Source organism: Chaetomium tenue (genome assembly GCF_020726465.1).
Source record: "Chaetomium tenue strain MPI-SDFR-AT-0079 chromosome Unknown F5144scaffold_5, whole genome shotgun sequence".
NCBI lineage: Eukaryota > Fungi > Ascomycota > Sordariomycetes > Sordariales > Chaetomiaceae > Chaetomium > Chaetomium tenue.
In genome coordinates, this window is record NW_027117333.1 from 3,702,760 (window position 1) to 3,721,752 (window position 18,993).

The 18,993-nt window shown below is 56.1% G+C and overlaps 5 protein-coding genes across 5 annotated transcripts; 3 read left to right on the plus strand and 2 right to left on the minus strand.

Annotated features, from left to right (window-relative positions):
* Positions 1 to 414: 414 nt before the first annotated feature.
* On the plus strand, positions 415 to 1,880 carry F5144DRAFT_492811 (uncharacterized protein; the record flags this gene model as incomplete). The annotated part of the gene is made up of 2 exons (XM_066785942.1): positions 415 to 1,659; positions 1,728 to 1,880. The coding sequence occupies 2 exons, from the start codon at positions 415 to 417 to the stop codon at positions 1,878 to 1,880; spliced, it is 1,398 nt and encodes a 465-aa protein (XP_066641956.1).
* Positions 1,881 to 5,949: 4,069 nt separating this feature from the next.
* F5144DRAFT_314503 (Ctr copper transporter family-domain-containing protein) lies at positions 5,950 to 7,187 on the plus strand. The gene is made up of 3 exons (XM_066783990.1): positions 5,950 to 6,126; positions 6,189 to 6,803; positions 6,891 to 7,187. The coding sequence occupies exons 2-3, from the start codon at positions 6,283 to 6,285 to the stop codon at positions 6,997 to 6,999; spliced, it is 630 nt and encodes a 209-aa protein (XP_066641957.1). The 5' UTR covers positions 5,950 to 6,126; positions 6,189 to 6,282; the 3' UTR covers positions 7,000 to 7,187.
* A 2,620-nt stretch (positions 7,188 to 9,807) lies between these two features.
* F5144DRAFT_493400 (SRF-type transcription factor (DNA-binding and dimerization domain)-domain-containing protein) lies at positions 9,808 to 10,681 on the minus strand (the record flags this gene model as incomplete). Its single annotated transcript, XM_066785972.1, has 3 exons — positions 9,808 to 10,077; positions 10,154 to 10,288; positions 10,427 to 10,681. The coding sequence occupies 3 exons, from the start codon at positions 10,679 to 10,681 to the stop codon at positions 9,808 to 9,810; spliced, it is 660 nt and encodes a 219-aa protein (XP_066641958.1).
* Positions 10,682 to 14,607: 3,926 nt separating this feature from the next.
* F5144DRAFT_315103 (uncharacterized protein) lies at positions 14,608 to 16,129 on the plus strand. Its single transcript, XM_066783992.1, has 3 exons — positions 14,608 to 15,102; positions 15,159 to 15,391; positions 15,479 to 16,129. The coding sequence occupies exons 1-3, from the start codon at positions 14,934 to 14,936 to the stop codon at positions 15,749 to 15,751; spliced, it is 675 nt and encodes a 224-aa protein (XP_066641959.1). The 5' UTR covers positions 14,608 to 14,933; the 3' UTR covers positions 15,752 to 16,129.
* Position 16,130: 1 nt separating this feature from the next.
* F5144DRAFT_315082 (magnesium transporter NIPA-domain-containing protein) lies at positions 16,131 to 18,346 on the minus strand. Its single transcript, XM_066783991.1, has 2 exons — positions 18,025 to 18,346; positions 16,131 to 17,958 (listed from the first exon to the last, which is right to left on the minus strand). The coding sequence occupies exons 1-2, from the start codon at positions 18,064 to 18,066 to the stop codon at positions 16,273 to 16,275; spliced, it is 1,728 nt and encodes a 575-aa protein (XP_066641960.1). The 5' UTR covers positions 18,067 to 18,346; the 3' UTR covers positions 16,131 to 16,272.
* Positions 18,347 to 18,993: the final 647 nt, after the last annotated feature.

Sequence of the window (18,993 nt, forward strand, 5' to 3'; positions counted from 1 at the left end):
CTTCTTGACGAGCCTTGTCTGCATTCTCCCAACGCCCTCGGCCGTTGGTCCCATTCTTCAACAACAACTCCAGCAGTCGAACATCGAAAGTAAGACTGACGCTTCACGGCTCCCGGCGAAGCCCCGCCCCCTAATCCAGACTCTCCCGTCCTACGTGACCCGGCACCAACACGGGTCCCAGTTCGGTCACTACGAGCCCCCCGGAGAAGGTCCACCGCAGCGATTAGAACAGAGTTAGACGACCAAGACGTTCCGGGACTGTTCTCGCCACGCGGCCTAACGTACACCTCACGCCGCCAAAGGCGCACTACCATCCAGAGCAGAGATATGGGAGCCTCGACCGTGGCCTCCCACAGACCACTCCCACTTCCGGAGACTCAAAGTACGCGATACCCCAACCATGCTGCTGCGGCCATGGCCACAAGCTCAAGTGACAGTCGTTCGGCGGCGCAGCCAGCCTCGCTTTTTGCAAGCGCTACTACTCGGCCGCCATCCCTGACTCACTCCTCCATTCCTACCCCATTATCCTCCTCCAACACCGGCACCACAAATATCTCAACCGCCCCAAACCCCAGTGTTCTGACTCCTTCAGGAGTAGTGTCGGACGGTTTCAACCCGTCAGGGGCTCACGCCAGCAGCCCGCACACCTCCCAGCCCGGAGGCTCGCTCTACTACTCGGGCCACATGACAGGCTCGTGGCCAACGCCGGGCTTGTCCCAGCCCCCTGCGTACACGTACGGGAATTCTGGCTCCAGCGGCCCTGGCTCAGGCCCGCTTGCTCAACCGCCGTATAATCGAACACCGGCATCCTACAGTTCGGCCCCCTCGCCGTCCCAACAGAACTTCCCCGGTCGCGCTTCAACATCGGCCCCGAACGGCGAATCTGTACCAGCACCGCACTCCTACCAGGACCAACCAAGCTTTCCGAGTCCGGTAGGCGTTGGAGCAGCCGGGGCTGGCGGAGGAAGCAGCCTCGGGTCGCCGCTCAACGCCCCAGGGGGGCACCAGTCCGGGCTTGCCCAACCCATGCTCAGCAACCCGACCCAAAACACGGCACGTCAAGCGCCAGCCGGACAGAACAACCCAGGAGGAGGCCCTGCCACGACACAAGACGGAGGCACCTACCGTTCCCCAGCTACCTACTACCCACAAACGACGGCGCCGCAGCAGCCCTCGTTTTCTTCTTACGCCACACCAGCGACACAGCCATCACCAACAACTGCCTCCCCCGCTACGTCTTCAGGGTCCATTCCACGAGGCGCCGGTTCGATTCCGGCAATGGCCCCGCCCCTACAATATCCAGGCGGACGCGGCCACCCGGTACAGGCTATGATGTCGTATACATCCTATAGCCCAACGTCGGGCCCAGTAATGAGCAATATGCACCACCCAGGAGCTCCTTTGGCCATAGTAGGCGGGATTTCGGGGATATCCAGCTATAGCCACTCGGGGATGTCTTCTCAGCACCCGCATCCCCTTTACGTCCATCACCCGGGCGGCCCAGCGCCACAATCCGAACGCCCTTTCAAGTGCAATGAATGTCCACAGGCCTTCAATAGGAATCACGACTTGAAACGGCATCAGAGGATACACTTGGCTGTCAAACCGTTCGGGTGCGAAGACTGCGAGAAGAGGTTTTCGAGGAAAGACGCACTGAAGGTGAGTTGAACCCTATACCGTGGCCTAATTTGAACCTTCTCTTGCGGCACCGTGCTAACCTTGCCTAGCGTCATAAACTCGTCAAGGGGTGCGGGAGCACCTCGCCTCCAGGAGCGGCGGGGCCTGCTACCGGCGGTAACGAAGGTGCTCCGGACGATCGCAGTGCTGCGGTAAGCGGCGACAGGGACCATAGCCCGAAACCGATAAAGAAAGAGCGCTGAGCAACGACACCCGACCAACCGAACATGTACACAACTTGGGGCGATTTGAGCGAGCATGGGATCGAGCGTGTGTGGTTGTTGTGCATCCATTCGGTCTCGAATATTAACCGATTCATCATCCGGTCATTTTACGGCGTCAGGGAAACGGAACACAGACTTGCAAACTCAGCGCTAGGCAAAACGAGGCGGGAATATGGCGTCATCTTTGTGGAATGGACATGCAAGTTAGGGTCCGGGGACACGAAACTGGAAAAGGGGTTCGGGACAACACAATCCATCCAAGGGGGAGGGATATGGGCGGCGACAAGGCCGAACACTTGGCTTAATTTTTCTTCTTCGTCGAAGTCTGTTGGCATTCTGTTGGTCCATTTATCTTGATACCACTCGGCCTTTGTTACGTAGCTCTGGTTTTGAATTTGGGCTGGCTAACTTGGGTGTGCGGCTTCTGCTGCCCCTTTTCGGATTGGGGGGCATGTTGCATTGTTTACATGTGGGATACAGCGATACTATATAGTGTATATATAGGTGGTGGGCGAACGAATGATGCAAACCGCCACGGCACTTCAAACTACTCGTCAAGATCGAGTAGGAACATCTGATCCCGCAAAGACAAGCCTAGCACCCCTATATTATTACTTTGACACGCCATGGCCGGGTCCAGAGGCTCTAGTAGCCCCAATATGCCTGCTGGCGCGGGGCGGACTCACTCTGCCCACGGACATAGACGGAAAGTTGTGTTCACCCCCGAACCGGAAGCCGCAGTTGCGGCTTGCGCCACGGGAAGATGGCTGTGGGTAGCTATTAGGACTATCGAACGGTTACGGCGTAGATGGGACCAAGGCACATGTCATATCTCAACGCCCGCCCGTATCTTCCCCGCGACTTGCCCCGTTTGCCAGAGACAGACAGGATATCACAGACCGAGCGTGTGGGGGAGGGAGACAGGGAGGGCCCATTGGCACTGAATACGTGCCCCTCCAATGCAGATTTCACAGATATGTTGGGTTCCTTCCTTCGGGGTCGCCGCCCCTCGCGCCGCATGAAGGCTGGAGAAACTAGAGAAATACCTCAGCGTTGGGGGCAACACACCCGTGGTGGCTTTCTGGGCCGGCATGGCCGTCTAGGGGCATCCAACGGGGAACCGGCGGCTACACACCTTTCTCTCTCTCTCTCTCTCATGCACGTCAAGCAAACCGGAGGGCTTGCTTGTGTTGGGGGGCGGTTGCGGCCACGCGCATTGCCTTGCGGTCGTGGTTTTGCTTTTTTCTTTCTTGTTTCGGCCTCGCTCTCTTAAGGTGTGTGTGTCTCGAGTGACCGGCTTTCCTTTTTTTTTTGGCGGTTCGTTCCCGACCGCCGACGTGTTTCACCGGCCTGCCCACTCACTCAGCTCTGGCAGCGCGCCGTCCCACCTTACCCGGCTCGTGTAGTCTACCTCTCTCTTTCTGTGTGTGTGTGAGAGAGAGAGAGTGTGTGTGGGCGAGGCGAGGGCTGGGTGAGGGCAGACCGCCGAAAAATCCGGGGGTTTGTTTAGTTGCCGGCAAGTCTAAGCGAGACAGCCCGGACTAACTTGGGATTCTCCCTCGGAGTTCTGGTCCATCATGGTCCCGGTTTGGCTAACGGGGCGTCTTCATCACGGCCCACGTTGGGGAGTAGTCAACATGAAGCTAGGTGGCCTTTGTCTTCTTTTCCTTCCCGCAGAGAAAAGGAACCGGCTGCCAGCCGGATCAGCGAGCGCGCTTGATGCGAGGAACCACACACACACACACACACAGAGAGAGAGAGAGAGAGAGCGAGCGAGTGAGACATCGGCATGCGAGGAACCGGCACAGAAACACCTGGCTCGGGCGCCTCCGATATTTTTCGCGCTCTCACTCGTCCGACGAGAGAGAAGGGGGGCTGGACTGAATGCATGGCGCCGAACTGGGGATGCAGCCCAGAGTGGGTGAGCGCTAGTGTCTCTCTTCCCCGGGAATGCAGCGCGCGTGGCATGGCGTCCTGGGCGCTGCGGCTTGCAGTTCAGCCCGCCCGGATCAGGAAAGGGGGGCGGCTACTGTTTGTCATGCCACCACCTACCGGCTTGCGCAGGAGGTGGGACGGCCATGCGTAATAAAATTCCGGTGATGGGTGATTCTGTTGCAGATGTCCTATCGCAGATGGGTTGCGGCTGCGCGCACTGTACCGTGGCGGTTGGTGGTGCCGCGCCAGTTGGTGATGCCGTGGCGGTTGGTGATGGACAAACCGACCGGCAGCCGAGGACTCCAACTTCCTCACGTTTACACCCGGCTCGGGTTATCTTCAGCTACGCATGCTAAGGGGAGATGTTGCCTTACTGTTGTTTGTGTGCGTCTCAAACACCCGTGACAGTCCTTGGGACGCGCGATCTCACCACTATTCCTAGCTTCTGGGGCGACGAGTTGGTTGTCGGTGATCGGTCTCGTGGTCTCGACCAACGTTGGCCACGGTGCCACTAGAACGGCCATATGTGCGGCTTACAGGACTCCTGTGTAAAACAAGCCCTTTCATGAGAGTGTACGTGCCTGATTCAATGAAATTTGCGGTTCCGGCGCGCTGGCTGTGGCTGCAGGGGTTCCACTGCAATGGCTTGGTTGAGGTGAGGCTCAAGTTTTGGTGGCGGAGGAGGACGATGACCAAGATCGAGGATGAGCTGTAAGCATGCCGGGTTTGGGTAATAGTGGCTTCACACTGGTTATGAGGGTATTTTTAGGTCATTGAAGAGAGATAGGCGTCTGTACTCGAGTATCAACAACCCATGCAGTGTTGCCAAACCTCACGTTGTTGACAAACCAAGGGGCTACGGCATCTATCAGGATTTCTCCTAGACAACATCCCCGGCCAGGACAACATGTTTCCAACACAATAACACAACACTGACGAAAAACACAGGTCTACCCAAGAACCACAAGAAAACAGCAAATAAAGGCTGCGCGATCGATCGGGGCTAGACGTCAAAATAGGCTTTCCAGTCCCCGGCCCGGCGGGTTGCAGTCTCGGCCAAATCCCGGTGCAGTTACATGCGGGCCTAGCCTTCGCAATATATGAAGGCCCCCGCATGACAATGTGCCCTTTGCAGGTGCCTTTGAGAGCTGGGCTTGTCGGGGTATAATCCTGCAGAGAGCCTGTGTGTTATCAGCATAATATCCCAAAGAAGGAGGCAGGCAGTAGATCGGCATAGTAGGTAGCAACGGGTGAATGGCCTAGACGTATCTCGAGCTTATCTCCCATCCACACTTCATCGTATCACAGCAGAGCGCTGCGGGCGTCTGCCGGCCAGACTCAAGTCATTTCGTCTTTCTGTACTTTTGGCATTCCCCAAAAGCGCGGAGTCCTCCACAACTAAACCAGACAAGACGGTCTGACGGTCAGAACAGCCAAAGACAACAAGTTCATATGGTTACCAAGTTTGGGGTAGCCCGGGCATCGAAAAATGGGCATGGCTCTGAGAGTCTGGCTTGGGTGAGGAAAACAACCGCAGTAGATAATTAAGCAGGGGATGTAGCATCTGGGATGTGGGATGTAAGGTGAGATTTGTGTTGATCAGAACTTCTGATTAAGAAGAGACAAGACAGTCGAGGGGAAGGAAGCAAGGCCATCCATTGTGGGGACGGGACGTGTTAGAGTCAATGCTTTGGGCAGGTACTGGTACTTCTATGGGACCGTGCACGGACTCCTTCCGTGTGAACACCAGCTCGAGGGGCCTGGGGGCATTCCGAGATCGAAGTCAAGAAACAACTTGCGAAAGACTTCGACTCTGCTTACAACCTGGGAATCAGTTGTAGTATGGTCGGATTCAGCAAGGAATCGTGCCGGCTATTGCCGTCCCCGAAAGAATTATCATGCAAGGTCAAATCTTGCTCACATGCAACACCGCTGACCTGCCCGTTCATCCCGCGCCGCATTGAGCAAGTTTCGTCGCATTCTGAGCCAGGAACTTTGCGGGCGGCGGCCGATCGCATTGCCATGATACAAGAAGGCGATTCCGTCTTTTATCGTAGTACCTCGCTCACCTCTATTCTTGATAATTTTTGCCAAAGTCCAATTTCAGGCTTCGTTTTATTTCATCCCACCCATCTCACCATCTCGCTCCGGTTTGAAGTGACGAACACCCGCCGAAGCATTGTGACCAGATTGCCCTTGTGCCTCGTGAACAAAAAAGGCCTCATCAACCCCACGCAGCGGCTAAACGGTTGCCGACCGAAGGAATTACGAACAGATCTTGTACAAACACATACATACTCGTCGTCCCACAAGAGCGACTCGAGAATTAGTGCGGGGTGTTGTCGTCAGCACACACACTCACGCCCACACATCGGCCACCAGACACCCGCCGCCGCTAGAACCTCACACCACAACCACAACAATCATCACCAACCCCCAACCCGATATGCAACCCCCCCTCCTACCCCGACAACACTCCGGCCACGACACCATGGACATGGGCGGCGATAGCGGCATGGACATGGGCAATGACAGCAGCAGCAGTGGGCACAGCTCCGGGCACACGAGCGTGTTCCAAACCTCGATGGCGACGGCGCTCTTCTCCACCGCCTGGACACCCAGCAGCACGGGCGCGTACGCGGGGACGTGCATCTTTTTGATCGCGCTGGCCGTCATCTTCCGCGGCCTGCTGGCGCTCAAGTCGTGGCAGGAGCGCCGCTGGCTGGACGCCGAGCTCGCGCGTCGTTATGTTGTGGTCCAGGGGAAGGCGCCGCTGGCCGATGCGCTCGCGCGCGACCCGGCCGCCAAGAATGCCAGCTTGGTGCTGAGCGAGAATGGCGTCGAGGAGAATGTCGTCGTCGTGGGAAATCGGGGGACCGCCGCGGCGCATGCTAGGCCATGGAGGTTGAGTGTTGATCCCCTGCGCGCGGCGGTTGATACGGTGGTGGCGGGGGTTGGGTATTTGCTGTGAGTTTTTTTCTTCTTTTTTTCTCTTGCTCCTTGCGTTCTAGTTGTTGATGGGAGGGGTTGTGGCTAATCACCCGGCGCTTGCAGCATGTTGGCGGTCATGTCCATGAATGTTGGGTACTTCCTCTCTGTCCTCGGTGGGACGTTCCTCGGAAGCCTCCTTGTAGGGAGGTTTATCTCGGTTGGGGAACATTGAGTCCACAGGCTGGAGGCATCGAAGGCAGTATCACGCCCTGTTTTCGGAGTTTGAATCGTTGACGAGCAAGGAGTTACGGTAACGGATCGGGAGGCTTTGTGTGTTTTAACCCAAGTTTAGGGGCTGGTCTTTTCGCTCGATGCATTTCTATCTCATCCTTAATCCTCAGACCATGGCCATCTGAGCGTGTTTGTCGTGGAATCGTTTTGAGCAGCAAACGCGACTATTCCTTCTGTTAGTGTCCAAATGGTGAAAGGTACCGCTACTTGCAGTAGCTGGGAACGAACTAGCGCAGAAACTTGCTCAAACCCACGCACCCTAACAACCCGTGTTTGAGCCGTGGTGGAGTTTCCCCCACACTCGGCCCTTGCCAAGCTAACCGAACCGCCGCCCTTTCCGGATCCGGCCCCGGGTCCCCGTGCCCTTAGTTTGACCGGGTCCGGCTCCGACCCCTGAAGTTTTACGCCAACGGAATCCCGACAAGATTCTCACGCGGATGATTCGCACAGTATGACATAGCTCTGGTGGGCGCTTGGTTGAGTTTACCATCGCAGTCGAGCTCGTTCAGGTCAGCCATGTCGGCTTGGAAGGCCTCCCTTCTTGTCGGGCACTGCAATGTGTGAAGGCTTGCAAAGTTATCTCGGGTTTTGCCATGTACATACTTCCCGATGTCGTGTTTAACATCCTCTAGATTCGAAATGATGCTCATCAAACCCATGGGCGCAATGACTCTTTGAGCGGACAGGCACCACTCAAAACCGCCTCCGTATGCTGGCAAAATATTGGGTCCTGCAACTAGTTTGCATCTCAGCTGTGCGTATGTACATGTCTCAGAACCACTCTTTCACCACCAAATCGGCAAAACAAACACATGTGTCCAAGACAGACGGGAAGAAAAGAACGGCCACCCGCTTGGGTACACAACATTCAGCTCCCGGATAGCTAGCCGACGGGATGTCTCAGCTCCCAGCAATATAGTGGACTATCCGATTGGCACTGCATATTGGAGTCACCATCTGTGACCGCCGCCGGCCTCCCGGTTCTCGAATTGGTCAGAGTTGCATGTGTCCAACAGCCCCTGAGCAGTGGCTACGGCCAATAATGTCCCTGTCTTAAATCCCAATTTCCATTCATCCAATTTAATGCCCCTACTGGCACTGACGAAGAAGTCGCTCGCTGAATCACCAGCGTTTGGTGCTTCCAGACCGTGCTAGTTATGCCTCGATCGACAAATGGCGACTGTTATATCACACGCCATTAAGACAACTTCTCCCGACAGCCCGGAAGCGAGTCGATTCACCCTTATATATTGAAACCCCAAATAAATCCTATCGTCACTTCCACCTCCAGGCTAAATCATCAACACCCTGCACGTTGGTACCCGAACCAGTTCGTACGCAATACACCCAACCCCCCGCCGTGTTCCCACAGCCTAAGAACAGCCACACCGACAATATATCTTGCATCATAGTTTAGGTACAAACTAGTAGATCCTACCCATCATAGGAAGCATGCACGCATACTTACTTGCAGCACGCCGATGTGGGCTTTCTCCCCAGCGCTGTTGGCCCCTAACCCCCAACGCGCCTTCAAACAGCAACGCCAGCAGCCAGCCAACGTCCAAGGAATACACACGAAGCGCAGCCCATGCATAATCATAGAATAGCTCAGACTTCCTCAATTATCCCTGTATTTCAACTGGAAAAGAAGTATAAAAAAAAGAGGGCACGTTCAACATCTTCCCAAACCGGAAGGACACCTCCCAATCAGGAAATACCTCCATCTGTGTAAGTGTGTAAGTGAGCGACTTTTCGGGACCCAGGACCCAGGACCCAGGACCCCACGATGGAAGATGGCGTAACCCAACGCGCGCCGATTTTCCTGGATCGACCCGATTTGTGGCGTGGCCGACACATGGCCTGCCAGCATATCACATGGCGAAAGAGTGGGATTAATTCAATGCCGCAGTGGGCAGGTCGGGTTTGTCGAGGGCGCCACCGCTGGCTGGCCGGGTTGCTTATTTGGCCGCCGCTTGGGAGATGTTGATCATTTGCACCATGAGGTCAGGGCCAACGCATAGTAGATTACGGAATGCATGCATGATATGGTGAGCCAGTTTGTTCTAATTTTTTTTCCTACTTATGTGAGACTATGGGCTATCATTAGGTTGGCAACGCGCAGTTCGTCATTTAGCAACCTGTGATGCGGGAACAATAGATGGGTTTAAAGTTTCAATATTATTCATTCGACCAGTTTCTTGGACCCCGTCAAATTCGTGGTAGGAATTCATCGTTGTCATGGACCTCGTCTCGCTATCACAAGTCGGAAACACAACAGCCCACCGAACGGACCACCCAGACACAGGCACCCCCCTGAAAAGTGCAGAGAAAAGCCGACGCCGTCATGTGCAATCTAGCCCCCCCTGAGCGAGTGCCAACGAGTTACTTTCCTTGGTCTCTAGCCTCGAGAACCAAGCGCCCATTCCATTCTTCCCCGCAAGAAGCATGTGTGACTAGCTCGCCGTGGTGCGTTGCAGTGATATGTGCGCGAATATCAACTCGCGGTCGGGGAGGTGGTGGATGTGCCGTGCCACTAATCGAAGTAAAAGCCGAGGAAACTGTCCGAGAAATCGTAGCAGATGGAATGAGCAGCATACATCCCCAAAGAAACGCCGGACCTTACAGGCCTCGATAATGCGAGGCCGTTCCAAAGTTGTCGACCGAAAAATGACGATTCACGAATGCATTAAGGTAGTGGGTATTTTGGCGCACGAGTTGAAAGTCATGATAAAAGTCGACGTGGTGATGCTTAGGATTGGTGACCAGCATGCTGCTGGAGGCTGGATGGTGGCATATACTGGCTTCCCCGTTGCTGTTGCACATAGCCGTACGCGAGCGCTTGTTGGGGGTCCATTCCGACGTTGGGCATGTAGCCGGGAGGCATGTGGCCCTGAGGCATTCCGGGCCGGCTCTGCTGAGGCGGCAGGTGGGCGCTCGTGGGCTCTTCGGGGGAGTCGACGGCATTACCGTCGTCCACGCCGTTGTCCCCAGCAGGGGGCTCGGGGGCGTTCAGGCAAGCCTGGCAATCATGTCAGTCAGGGCGCATGGACGCGGGGGCCCACGGGAAGCCCGTGTCCCTGTGGGTCAAGACCTACCTGGATCAAGTTCTTGCCCTCCGCCTTTGTGACAAGAGGTTGGAGCTTGGGGGTGGTGAAAGTGTAGACGAGACCGGTTTCGGACACGACGAGAAGGAGCACTTGGGTGCCTGTCAAAACTGACAGTTCGTAGGCCTGGCACACGAGGTTTCAGTTAGCGAGTGTTTCCCAACAACGCACTAATTCGCGGGCGCGGGCGCGGGCGCGGGCGTGTGTTGCTGCTCCCAAATACGCGGGTTGGCGCGGGAGCTACGGAGGATGTTAATTACGAACCTTCTTCATGATGCCAGCCTTGCGTTTGGAGAAGGTGATGTGGCGGCGTGACTTGTCACCAATGAACTTGATCTCGATCTTGCGGCGCTCGCGACCGCCCTTCTCGTCGTCGTCATCGTCGTCGTCGGCCGTGCTAGGGCGGGCGCGCTTGATGCCGCGGGTCTCGCCGACGTTGTTGTTGCCGTTGCCGACGGTATGCGCGTCCTCAAGTTCGGTGGGCGACGTTTGGTCGTGTTGATCAGTGATGTCGGCCATTTTGCCGTTCGGGTATCACGAAAGACGAAAAAGGCAAAATGGTGGAGATGCTGTTTTGAGCGTTGTGCCGATGGCCTAGACTTGATCTGGCGTTGAGCGGAGAGGTCGCCTTTTGTCGCAGAAACCTGGTTGGGCGTTGCCTGGATTGAGTTTGGTGTGTCCGCCGAGGCAGGGTGAGGAATTCACGTTTAATTTTTATTTGCTGGGGGCGGGCCAGGTCTCGCGTGTGTGGCATGCAACACCGGCTTTACTGTGTGGTGCTGACAAAAGTGCCAGTTGCCGACAGTGCAACGCGAGTTTTTTCCTCTTGGTGGGAGGATTGTGGTGCAGTCCAGAAATCGAGACGGTGATCGTCTGATACGTTTTCGGATGGCGGATTCCCTGTCAGGAACGAGCAGAGACGTCAAAAATCAGACCTTGGCCGACACCTGGACCGAATGGGTTTGGCGACTGCAGAATGATTGAAAAGAGGATAGCGAGGTGGTGGCACGCAGTCTGCGGGCCGCGACCAGGCAGTTAAAGAGACGAAGGCGGGGAGTGGCGCCCCCCAGTGACTGTACGGTGCGAGAAGGGAAGGGGGGTTGGTGGCATGTGGGGCTAAAGTGGGGAAAGAAACGCGCTAGACACTGGCGTCCTGCACGATGCTGCAAAGCTGATTTTGAGACGAGACTGCTGTTCTGAGGAGAGAACAAGGAGAAATGATTCCGAGCGGGATGTTGTGATACGTGACAGGGAGAGGGTTTGGACAGCTGTCATATTAAGCTATCGTTTGTTTTGCGGATGTCTGCTCTCAAAGAGCGGTCTTGGGGCAAGAGCCACCCCGAAAGGAAGGAAGGTGAGCTCGGTCTGAGGCCAGCATCGCAGTCTTCCTTCCCTTGTTTGCAGGCCTTTGGCTCCCAGTGCGAACGGCATCTCGCTAGCTGGCACAGTTCAGATTAGCAAATGGGATACTGTGCTGAGAGGCCCAGAGCGGCACCGGAGATTGGCGGGAAGGATCGAGGTGTGGCCAGTGCAAACAACCTTGCGTTCAAGGGAGAGGAAGGTGTGGGGGAACGGCAAACTGGCACCTGGGAAACCGCGTTGGCTTCCCCGGGTTTGCATTTCCACTTGCGTTCCATTTTTGGACGAGACGGCGGGCACGGACAGAGGGGGGAAGGCAAGCAGCAAAGCTTCGACCAACGTGGACACGAAGGGGAGGCGGACAGGCCGAGGCATCGCCAGAACCTTTATTGCGCGTAATGCTTCCGGCAGGGCACTTGCGTCTGACAGAGACAACGACCCCGAATGGCTGCGCAAGAGTGTGCATCGGGGCCTCTAGTTCGCCGGAGTCGTGGGTGTGGGGACCCAGCCCGCTGTCTCGCGGGTTGCTGGGCCTCGAGGCTGCAGGGCAACATCTCGCCAGCACGTCTTCACGACGGGGTCTTCTCATGCCCATCTGCGCCGCGAGCCTTCCGGGTTGCAGGCAACGACACAAGGATGCTCGACGGGCTGGAGCCACCTTTGGGCACAGCGTCCAATGACGCGCCGCGGCTTCCCTCAACCTCATCAGAGAATGCAGGCGTGGAAGGGACGCACAGAGAACTATCGAACTCGAAGCCTTCTTTCCCCACCATCTTTGGGCAGTGGATGGCAGTCTGGTTTCGCCAGCTGGCGAATGCCGACATCAACCTCACAATGGCAGTGGGCCTCCTCGTTTTTTGAGTTGCAACGCCCCCTGCTGCGACCTGCTTACCGCTCAGTGGTCGATCAACAAATTGTGTCCAGCTCCTCGGATCGATAATAAGATGAGATTATGCCCGAGTATCTGGACTGAACCGGCTGAAGGTGAGTGAGGAGAGTCCCGAATATCTGTTCTCCCGTCTCAGTGCCTATTCACATGTACTGTGTAGAGGACGGCACGGCAAGAGAAGCAGCCCGGCACGGTGCAACTGGTGAGCTGGACCGGTGAACCCCCAATGCAGCGACGACAGTCGCGAAAGTCCAGAACGCCAAAAACGTGATTGATCCGGGTCCCCCGGGACTGGTGTTGTTGTGCCGCAGTCTACCCTGGGCTGACTGGCATCGCAGAGCGCTGGCTTGCATCTCGAGCAAGGGTCAAAAAGCGGGGGTGGCCGATAGTTAGCGTGTGATTGCGCACAGTCAGGATTTGCCAGCACCAACATGTGTCCTGCGCGTGAAAGGGGCGCTGATTGAGAAAGCCTGATGGGGGCTGCCATGGACTCGCTGAAAGGCAGATTGTGGAAGGGTGGCTGAAATCTGCCGTAGGTCCTTCTCAGGTCTCCGGCATGGCATGCCTCTGCTGTCTCGCCGGTATGGGGAAGTCCAAGGCTGGGGGACGCTGGCATTTCAATTGGACACGCAACTTGGCGGGAAAGGCAACGCTAGCCAGAATGAGGGTTGATGGCCATATCACGGACACATCGACGTTCTGTTTGTGACGGAACATGAGACAAAACAAAAAAAGGCTTGTCGTTAGTTCTCTTTCGACACTTTTTGCCCTGGGGATGCCCCCGATGGGCCAGGCTTGGTCGAAAATGAACAAGCGGGCTTCGGCACAGCAAAACTTCTCCTTACGGAAGCCGGCCGCGTGCTGATTCGCCGGTCTGATCAGTTGCCAGAACACGAAATCTGACCCAACGTGATTGGGCGAGGGCAATCCTGCACAAGCTCCCGTCAGATCTGCATGTCAAGCGTGGCAAGGAATCGTCGGTTGCTGTCGAGGACTCGGATGCTGAACCGATACGGAGTATTTTTCTTTTTTTCTTTTTTACACGGCTTGAAGCTTCAACCGCAAGAGACCTGCAAGTCGAGTCTTCGAAGCCTCTTTATACTGAATCACAGTACGGGCCCTAGGAAAAGGGAAAAAAAAAAGGGTACCTCGGAGCGTGCCAAGCACTCGCCCCACACTCTTGGTGATGCGAGGAGATGAGAGGAATTTACGAGTAGTGAGTTACCTATTCTAACTTCAATCAAAGGTTGTTGCCTACATGTACGGATTTCGCACGCCATCCTCGCCGGGGAGTTGGACTCGATCTATTCCAACTTTTGCTTTTGAAGTTTGATATCTAGATCGCTTGCATGTGGCAGCCGGGATTGTTGTGTGTCAGAATTCCCCTCGGGGGTATCCCTCGAGCATCCCAGGTTCCATCCAGGTCGTGGAACAGGGTTCAACTCAGAGTTCGACTTCCCTGGAGCCCGACGAAGTTCCAAGCTGGTTCATCCAACAGACTGAACACCTTCCATGCCGAAGAGGCGACTGTCTGGAGATATTTAAAGAATTCGGATGACGGCTTCGTACACAGTAAGCTATGTGGGTAAGTCGACATCCTTGATGATTGCTGGCTCCCTAACCGCCCGAGGCAGGAAGCGGCGAATTTATTGAAGCAGTTCCCGTCCCGACAGGCCACTCGGCAGGCCTTTGCTGGCGCCAGTGTAACGGCGGGCTTTGGGGTGGGCGCCTACAGGCCCGTGCGGGGCCGCCCCCTCGCCCCATTGAGACCAACCCATTGTCGCCAAACCCCGGTCTCCCGACGCCATCTGAAACGGTTCCCGTCAGGGAGCGTGAAATCGAACGCAGGACAACCTCTGCCACAGGCTGAAGCAGGCGGTTGACTCGCTCAGTGGAGTACAATCGCCTGCTTCTTTTCGCCTTGTCCAATCTCTTACTGGTCGCTTTGGTCTTGGTATCAAAGCAAAAATCTGGCAATTGTGGCTCGCCCGCCTTCAAGCCAAGCCCTGGCGAAGGTCGGCCCCGTTCGTCGTCCCATCCCGGCGGTGGTGCTTTGGTCGTGTCTCTGCTTGCTCTCCCGTTTTCTCTCTCCTTTGCTCGTTTTGAGATGGGGTATCCTATCTAATATTGGTAACTTTGGTTTGAGGCGAGAACCTCGTTTCTTTCTTTTTGGTGGTTTGAGTTTTATCGTTCTCTTCTCTTCGGCTTCTGTCCCTCTTCGTTTCTGTCCTATCAGGTCAGACCCGTGATCCCACCAGGCCCATTCGTCGAGTTCGGAGCTCGATGTCTTGGTGACAGCCAGCGCCGTCTTTTATTCTTCATTTCTTCGAGACACCTTCTTTTAATCCATCTTTCTTTCTTTTCGCGGTACCGGGATTGCCGGTCGATCTCGCCCGTTCCACTCCTTGCGAGCAGGAAGAATCTATCGACGCTGGTCGTCAGTCATTCCGAGTTGTAGAAGTGATATATCGAGAGGATACGCACGGTTACGTCCCCGAGACTCGTTCGATTTAGTTGGCCAGGATGGCGAACAAGATTCAGATCGCCTACTTGGTCGCCGATGGCCTCTTTTTGCTCATGGGCGTTTTCATCCTCGGCTTCTCCGTCATTGTCAACAACATCAAGGATGAGGTACCGGAAAACGGGAGACAAGCGGCAAGGAACCTCTTGTACCAGGAGTTTCCGCTCACAGGTTGGTGGTGGCCGCATCAATTCGCGGGTGGGAACCTTTGGCTAACTAGCATGCAGCCGGTATTGTCAACGCCATCTTCGTTTTCATCACCTTCTTCGTCACACTTCCCGGCCTCGCCACGTCCTCTCGCAAATGGCTCAAGCTCGCGAGCTACATGGCAGTGGTCTGCCTGATATTCAGCATGATTCTCGGCCTCTACCTATGGATCCAGACCCTCAAGCTGAGGGAGGACTTCGCCCCTCGTTTCACCGCCCAACCCAACGACATCAAGAGCCTCATGCAGCTCGAGGTTAGTATCTCAACCACCACGAGCCCCTCTCCCAGAGCCGGGCCCCTGCCCCTTCCCGAATAACCCCCACTAACACTCCGCTTACAGTTCAACTGCTGCGGCTACTTCAACAGCAGCAGCCCGGCCTTCGTCACGGACGCCACGTGCGCGAGCAAGGCCGCCGCGGCCGTCATGCGCGGGTGCGCGACCCCGATCTCGGGTTTTGCCAACGTCTTCATCGACAACATCTTCACGGCGCTCTTCGGCATCGTCGGCTTCGACGTCATGTTCATCATGGCCACCGCCTGCCTGCTCAAGGATCGCAAGGAGCGCGAGCGGTTCCAGCATATTGATGAGAAGAATGGGTTTGGGAGGATCTGAAAAGGGGGTTGGGTTGGGTTGTGGGTGGTGCTGAGGGGTTAGAGGAGGAAAGGGGGAGGGGGGAGGGGTGGTTAGTTGTCTCTTCGACAAGCGCTATAACGTCCATGAGGTGGTTGGTTGAGCTACACGGGACGGGGAGACGGAATAATGAGCGTGGCACGGCCCCTCTTGCTTTACCTTCAGACTTGTTGGCTGCATTCTCCCTGATATAGAGGGTTTATCTTCCTCCCGCGTGTCAAGTGTGGTAAAGCTAGCCCAACTTTGGGCGACCTCGAACTATAATTCATCGAGCCAATTGACACGAATCGCCATCTCAGAGAGATGTTGTTCATGAACTTCGTTACTGGGAAGCAACGTTCACACATGGCTGCCAGAAGCGCACACATGATCCTGCACGGCGGGACTATCTCCATGGTCTGAATGGTATATTGTATATAACCCTGTTTCAACGCATACAACGCCACGCCAATGCAGATCCAAGTTGGACGCCAGTTGAACAAAAGAGCGAAAATAGACTTGATTTAAACTGGAGAATCATCCTGTCTCGTCCTCCCCGACCCCGGCCCCTGATCTGGCCTTGAGTCAAATACCGGTGGCGGCCTCTCCTCTGAGGAAGGTCCTGCCAGCCCGGCCTCTAAATCCTCCCTGCAGGTGGGAGCTGCTGTCCAACTCGCAGAACTCGCCCTCGGAGAATCGGTCAGCCCCGTTGGCCTAGGCTTATTCCCCCACCATTTCAAGCCAAATACATTTCTCGCCAGACCTTGAAAGCCACCCGACGACTTTCTGGCCGTGGTTTTCCTAGCTGTGAAACCTGGGAAACCAGTTGATTTACGCCGCTTCTTGAGATTTACCCTCTGTGATGGCATAAGTGGTTCACTTTCTTCGGTACCTTCGCCCTCCGTTGTCCCTCGTCTTGTTGTGAACGAGAGTGAATGTCGATGGCCGGGTAGAGTGGTCGATCGACGTCTGCTGAACGCGGGTGACGTCGGTTCTGGAGTGCTACGGTCCTCGAGTTCATCCCAGATCTCGGCTTGTTCCGCCCAGCGGGACGAGGCTGCCCTTGTAGCGCGGGTCATCGAGCCTTGTCTTTGGGGCTCGGAAGCGGCTGGGGTCATGGAAACATCGGGAGATTGAGGTGCCGCGAACGTTTGATAGTTGGACTGTGTCGACGATGCGCCCCCAGTTTCATCGAGGAGCGCAGAGCGCAACGAAACCTCTTCGCCATCTTCTTCGCCGTCCGTATCCTCGATGAGCCCGAGACCGGGTGCCAAGGTTGACTGCCCAACGCCCGGAGTGTGCTGCTCATCGCTAAGACGCCATGACAGCGCAAGCACACCTGTAAGAAGGATGACGGTCCCGAGAGTGATTAGGCATGCGCGTAAGGGGCTGATGAGGTCGGTCTGGCGGAAGTAGATGAGCCCGTCGAGGATCGCGATGATGTTGTAAATGCAAAATATTAGCGGGTATAGAACGGATGTCGAGACTAGCTTGAGGCCTCGGTGAAGATAATAGAGTTGAGTCAGCGCGAGAGTAATGAGGGCGAGAACCAGCATCCACGACTGCCAGTGGATGAACTGGTTGTCGCCATCGGCGATCGTCCGGACGATCAGCTCAACGGCTGACTTGGCCACGAGAAGGGAGTGCGCAGATAAGGTGCCGCTTATGCACCCGTATGAGAAGCCTCGCGCGAGACGGAATCGGGGGTCTTGCATCAGCGTCGTGAAGTGGCTCACGAGTTCGGTGGCGACCGCGAGGCCGACGACGAAGACCGCCTGGAAGGACATCCAGAGCACGAACGGTCGTCTCCCTAATAGGTCCAACAGCTCACTCAGCTTGTGCGCCGGTGACGGGATCGCGCCGAAGATGGCGATTAAGACGGCTCCGCCGCAAACAAGCAATGTCCCCCACAGTGACCACCTTGTGAACGGTTCTCCGAGTATGAGGGTGGCGCAAATCGAGTTGAAGACTAGGCCCGAGGCCTGAAGTGTCGACAGAACCGGTAACGGGAGCGTAGATATTTGAACCGAACTTCCGACTACGTTGGATATGATGAACATGCCCATTCCCACCTGCCACCTCCTCCTCCGGTATGGCGGCCGCCTCACATCGTAGGGTGCCTTTTCGTCTTCGAGGATATGCGACTTTCGTTGAAGTGTGAGACCTAGGCTCTGAACGCTCGTGGACAAAAGACCGACTATGATTCCGAGCTACGTGTCCGCCCTCGTATTAGCAGCCGTGACTTGGTTTGTCAAAGTAAAGGCGGATCAACTTACAGCAATGCTCCCGCCAGGAGAGATGCCGCCTATGAGCCCCATTGCGGTGGCGGCAAGAGGCTGCAGGCGGTGCACTATCGGAATCGCATGGAATAAACGATCTGAAGATGCGCCGGTTCGTTTGGAGAATTGGAGGAGGATGTAGGGTTTGTTGGTGGGATTCTCTGGTTTGGCCCCAGAGGCTGGTCGTAGTTGGCCGCAGGTTGGATCACAGGCCGGATGGTGGACCGCCGGGTTTTGATCAGATTATAGTCTTCGTTCGTACAGCGGTATAGGAAACCTTCAAACAATGACGCCACCCTTCGGCAAATGGATGTGGGCTGCGTGAGCGTGGTGGACAGGCGGGTGGGTGTTCGTCACGACCACGGGGGTTGCGGCCAGCGATCATGCGGCGCGACCGCCCGTCGTGGGGAAGCGGCCCTGAAGCAGCCCAGCAACACACCGGGTGCGGCACAAGTGTGAGACAGTGGGCCGCAGGGCCTCTTCAATTGTCGCCGCAAGTGGTCAGAGGATAACCGCCAAATAAGGGTGCATTTGCGCTCTGGAGACGAAATGATGGGGAAAAAGACAACTACGAAATACAGGCGAAACGTTGGGTCCTCCTAGAGGTCCTGACCCCTGGCACGACGACGAACCTGTGACGCCAGCTCAGATGGTGAGTGGCGCTGCAGGCCAATGCACTGTGCGTCTGGGGGGCTGGCTTTGTTTGGGCGACGGAATGAAGCAACCATATCCATCCATCCAGTAATTAAGCCACGGCCCCGGTCCTGCAACTGTGGCTGGCCTATGTTGTTTCACAGGCCAACCTAGGTACCTATCGTTATCTTATCGCGCGGGACTCGGCAAGGTGGGGTGCCGCTGTGGCTGGTGATTTCCAAGTTGGCCGTCAGCCCGCGCCTTTGCCAAGCCGCTGTAGCAGGTCATCCATGTCTCAAGCAGCTGCGTCAACGGCGCTGTTGGTTGACACCC

Excerpts from the sequence above, each read along its gene's own strand:
- F5144DRAFT_314503 (XM_066783990.1), top strand. The coding sequence starts at position 6,283 with ATGCAACCCCCCCTCCTACCCCGACAACACTCCGGCCACGACACCATG. Across the intron at positions 6,804-6,890 it reads GCGGGGGTTGGGTATTTGCT|CATGTTGGCGGTCATGTCCA; the intron begins GTGAGTTTTTTT and ends CGGCGCTTGCAG.
- F5144DRAFT_315103 (XM_066783992.1), top strand. The coding sequence starts at position 14,934 with ATGGCGAACAAGATTCAGATCGCCTACTTGGTCGCCGATGGCCTCTTT. Across the intron at positions 15,103-15,158 it reads CCAGGAGTTTCCGCTCACAG|CCGGTATTGTCAACGCCATC; the intron begins GTTGGTGGTGGC and ends ACTAGCATGCAG. Across the intron at positions 15,392-15,478 it reads AGAGCCTCATGCAGCTCGAG|TTCAACTGCTGCGGCTACTT; the intron begins GTTAGTATCTCA and ends CTCCGCTTACAG.
- F5144DRAFT_315082 (XM_066783991.1), bottom strand. The coding sequence starts at position 18,066 with ATGGGGCTCATAGGCGGCATCTCTCCTGGCGGGAGCATTGCT. Across the intron at positions 17,959-18,024 it reads CTCCTGGCGGGAGCATTGCT|CTCGGAATCATAGTCGGTCT; the intron begins GTAAGTTGATCC and ends GCGGACACGTAG.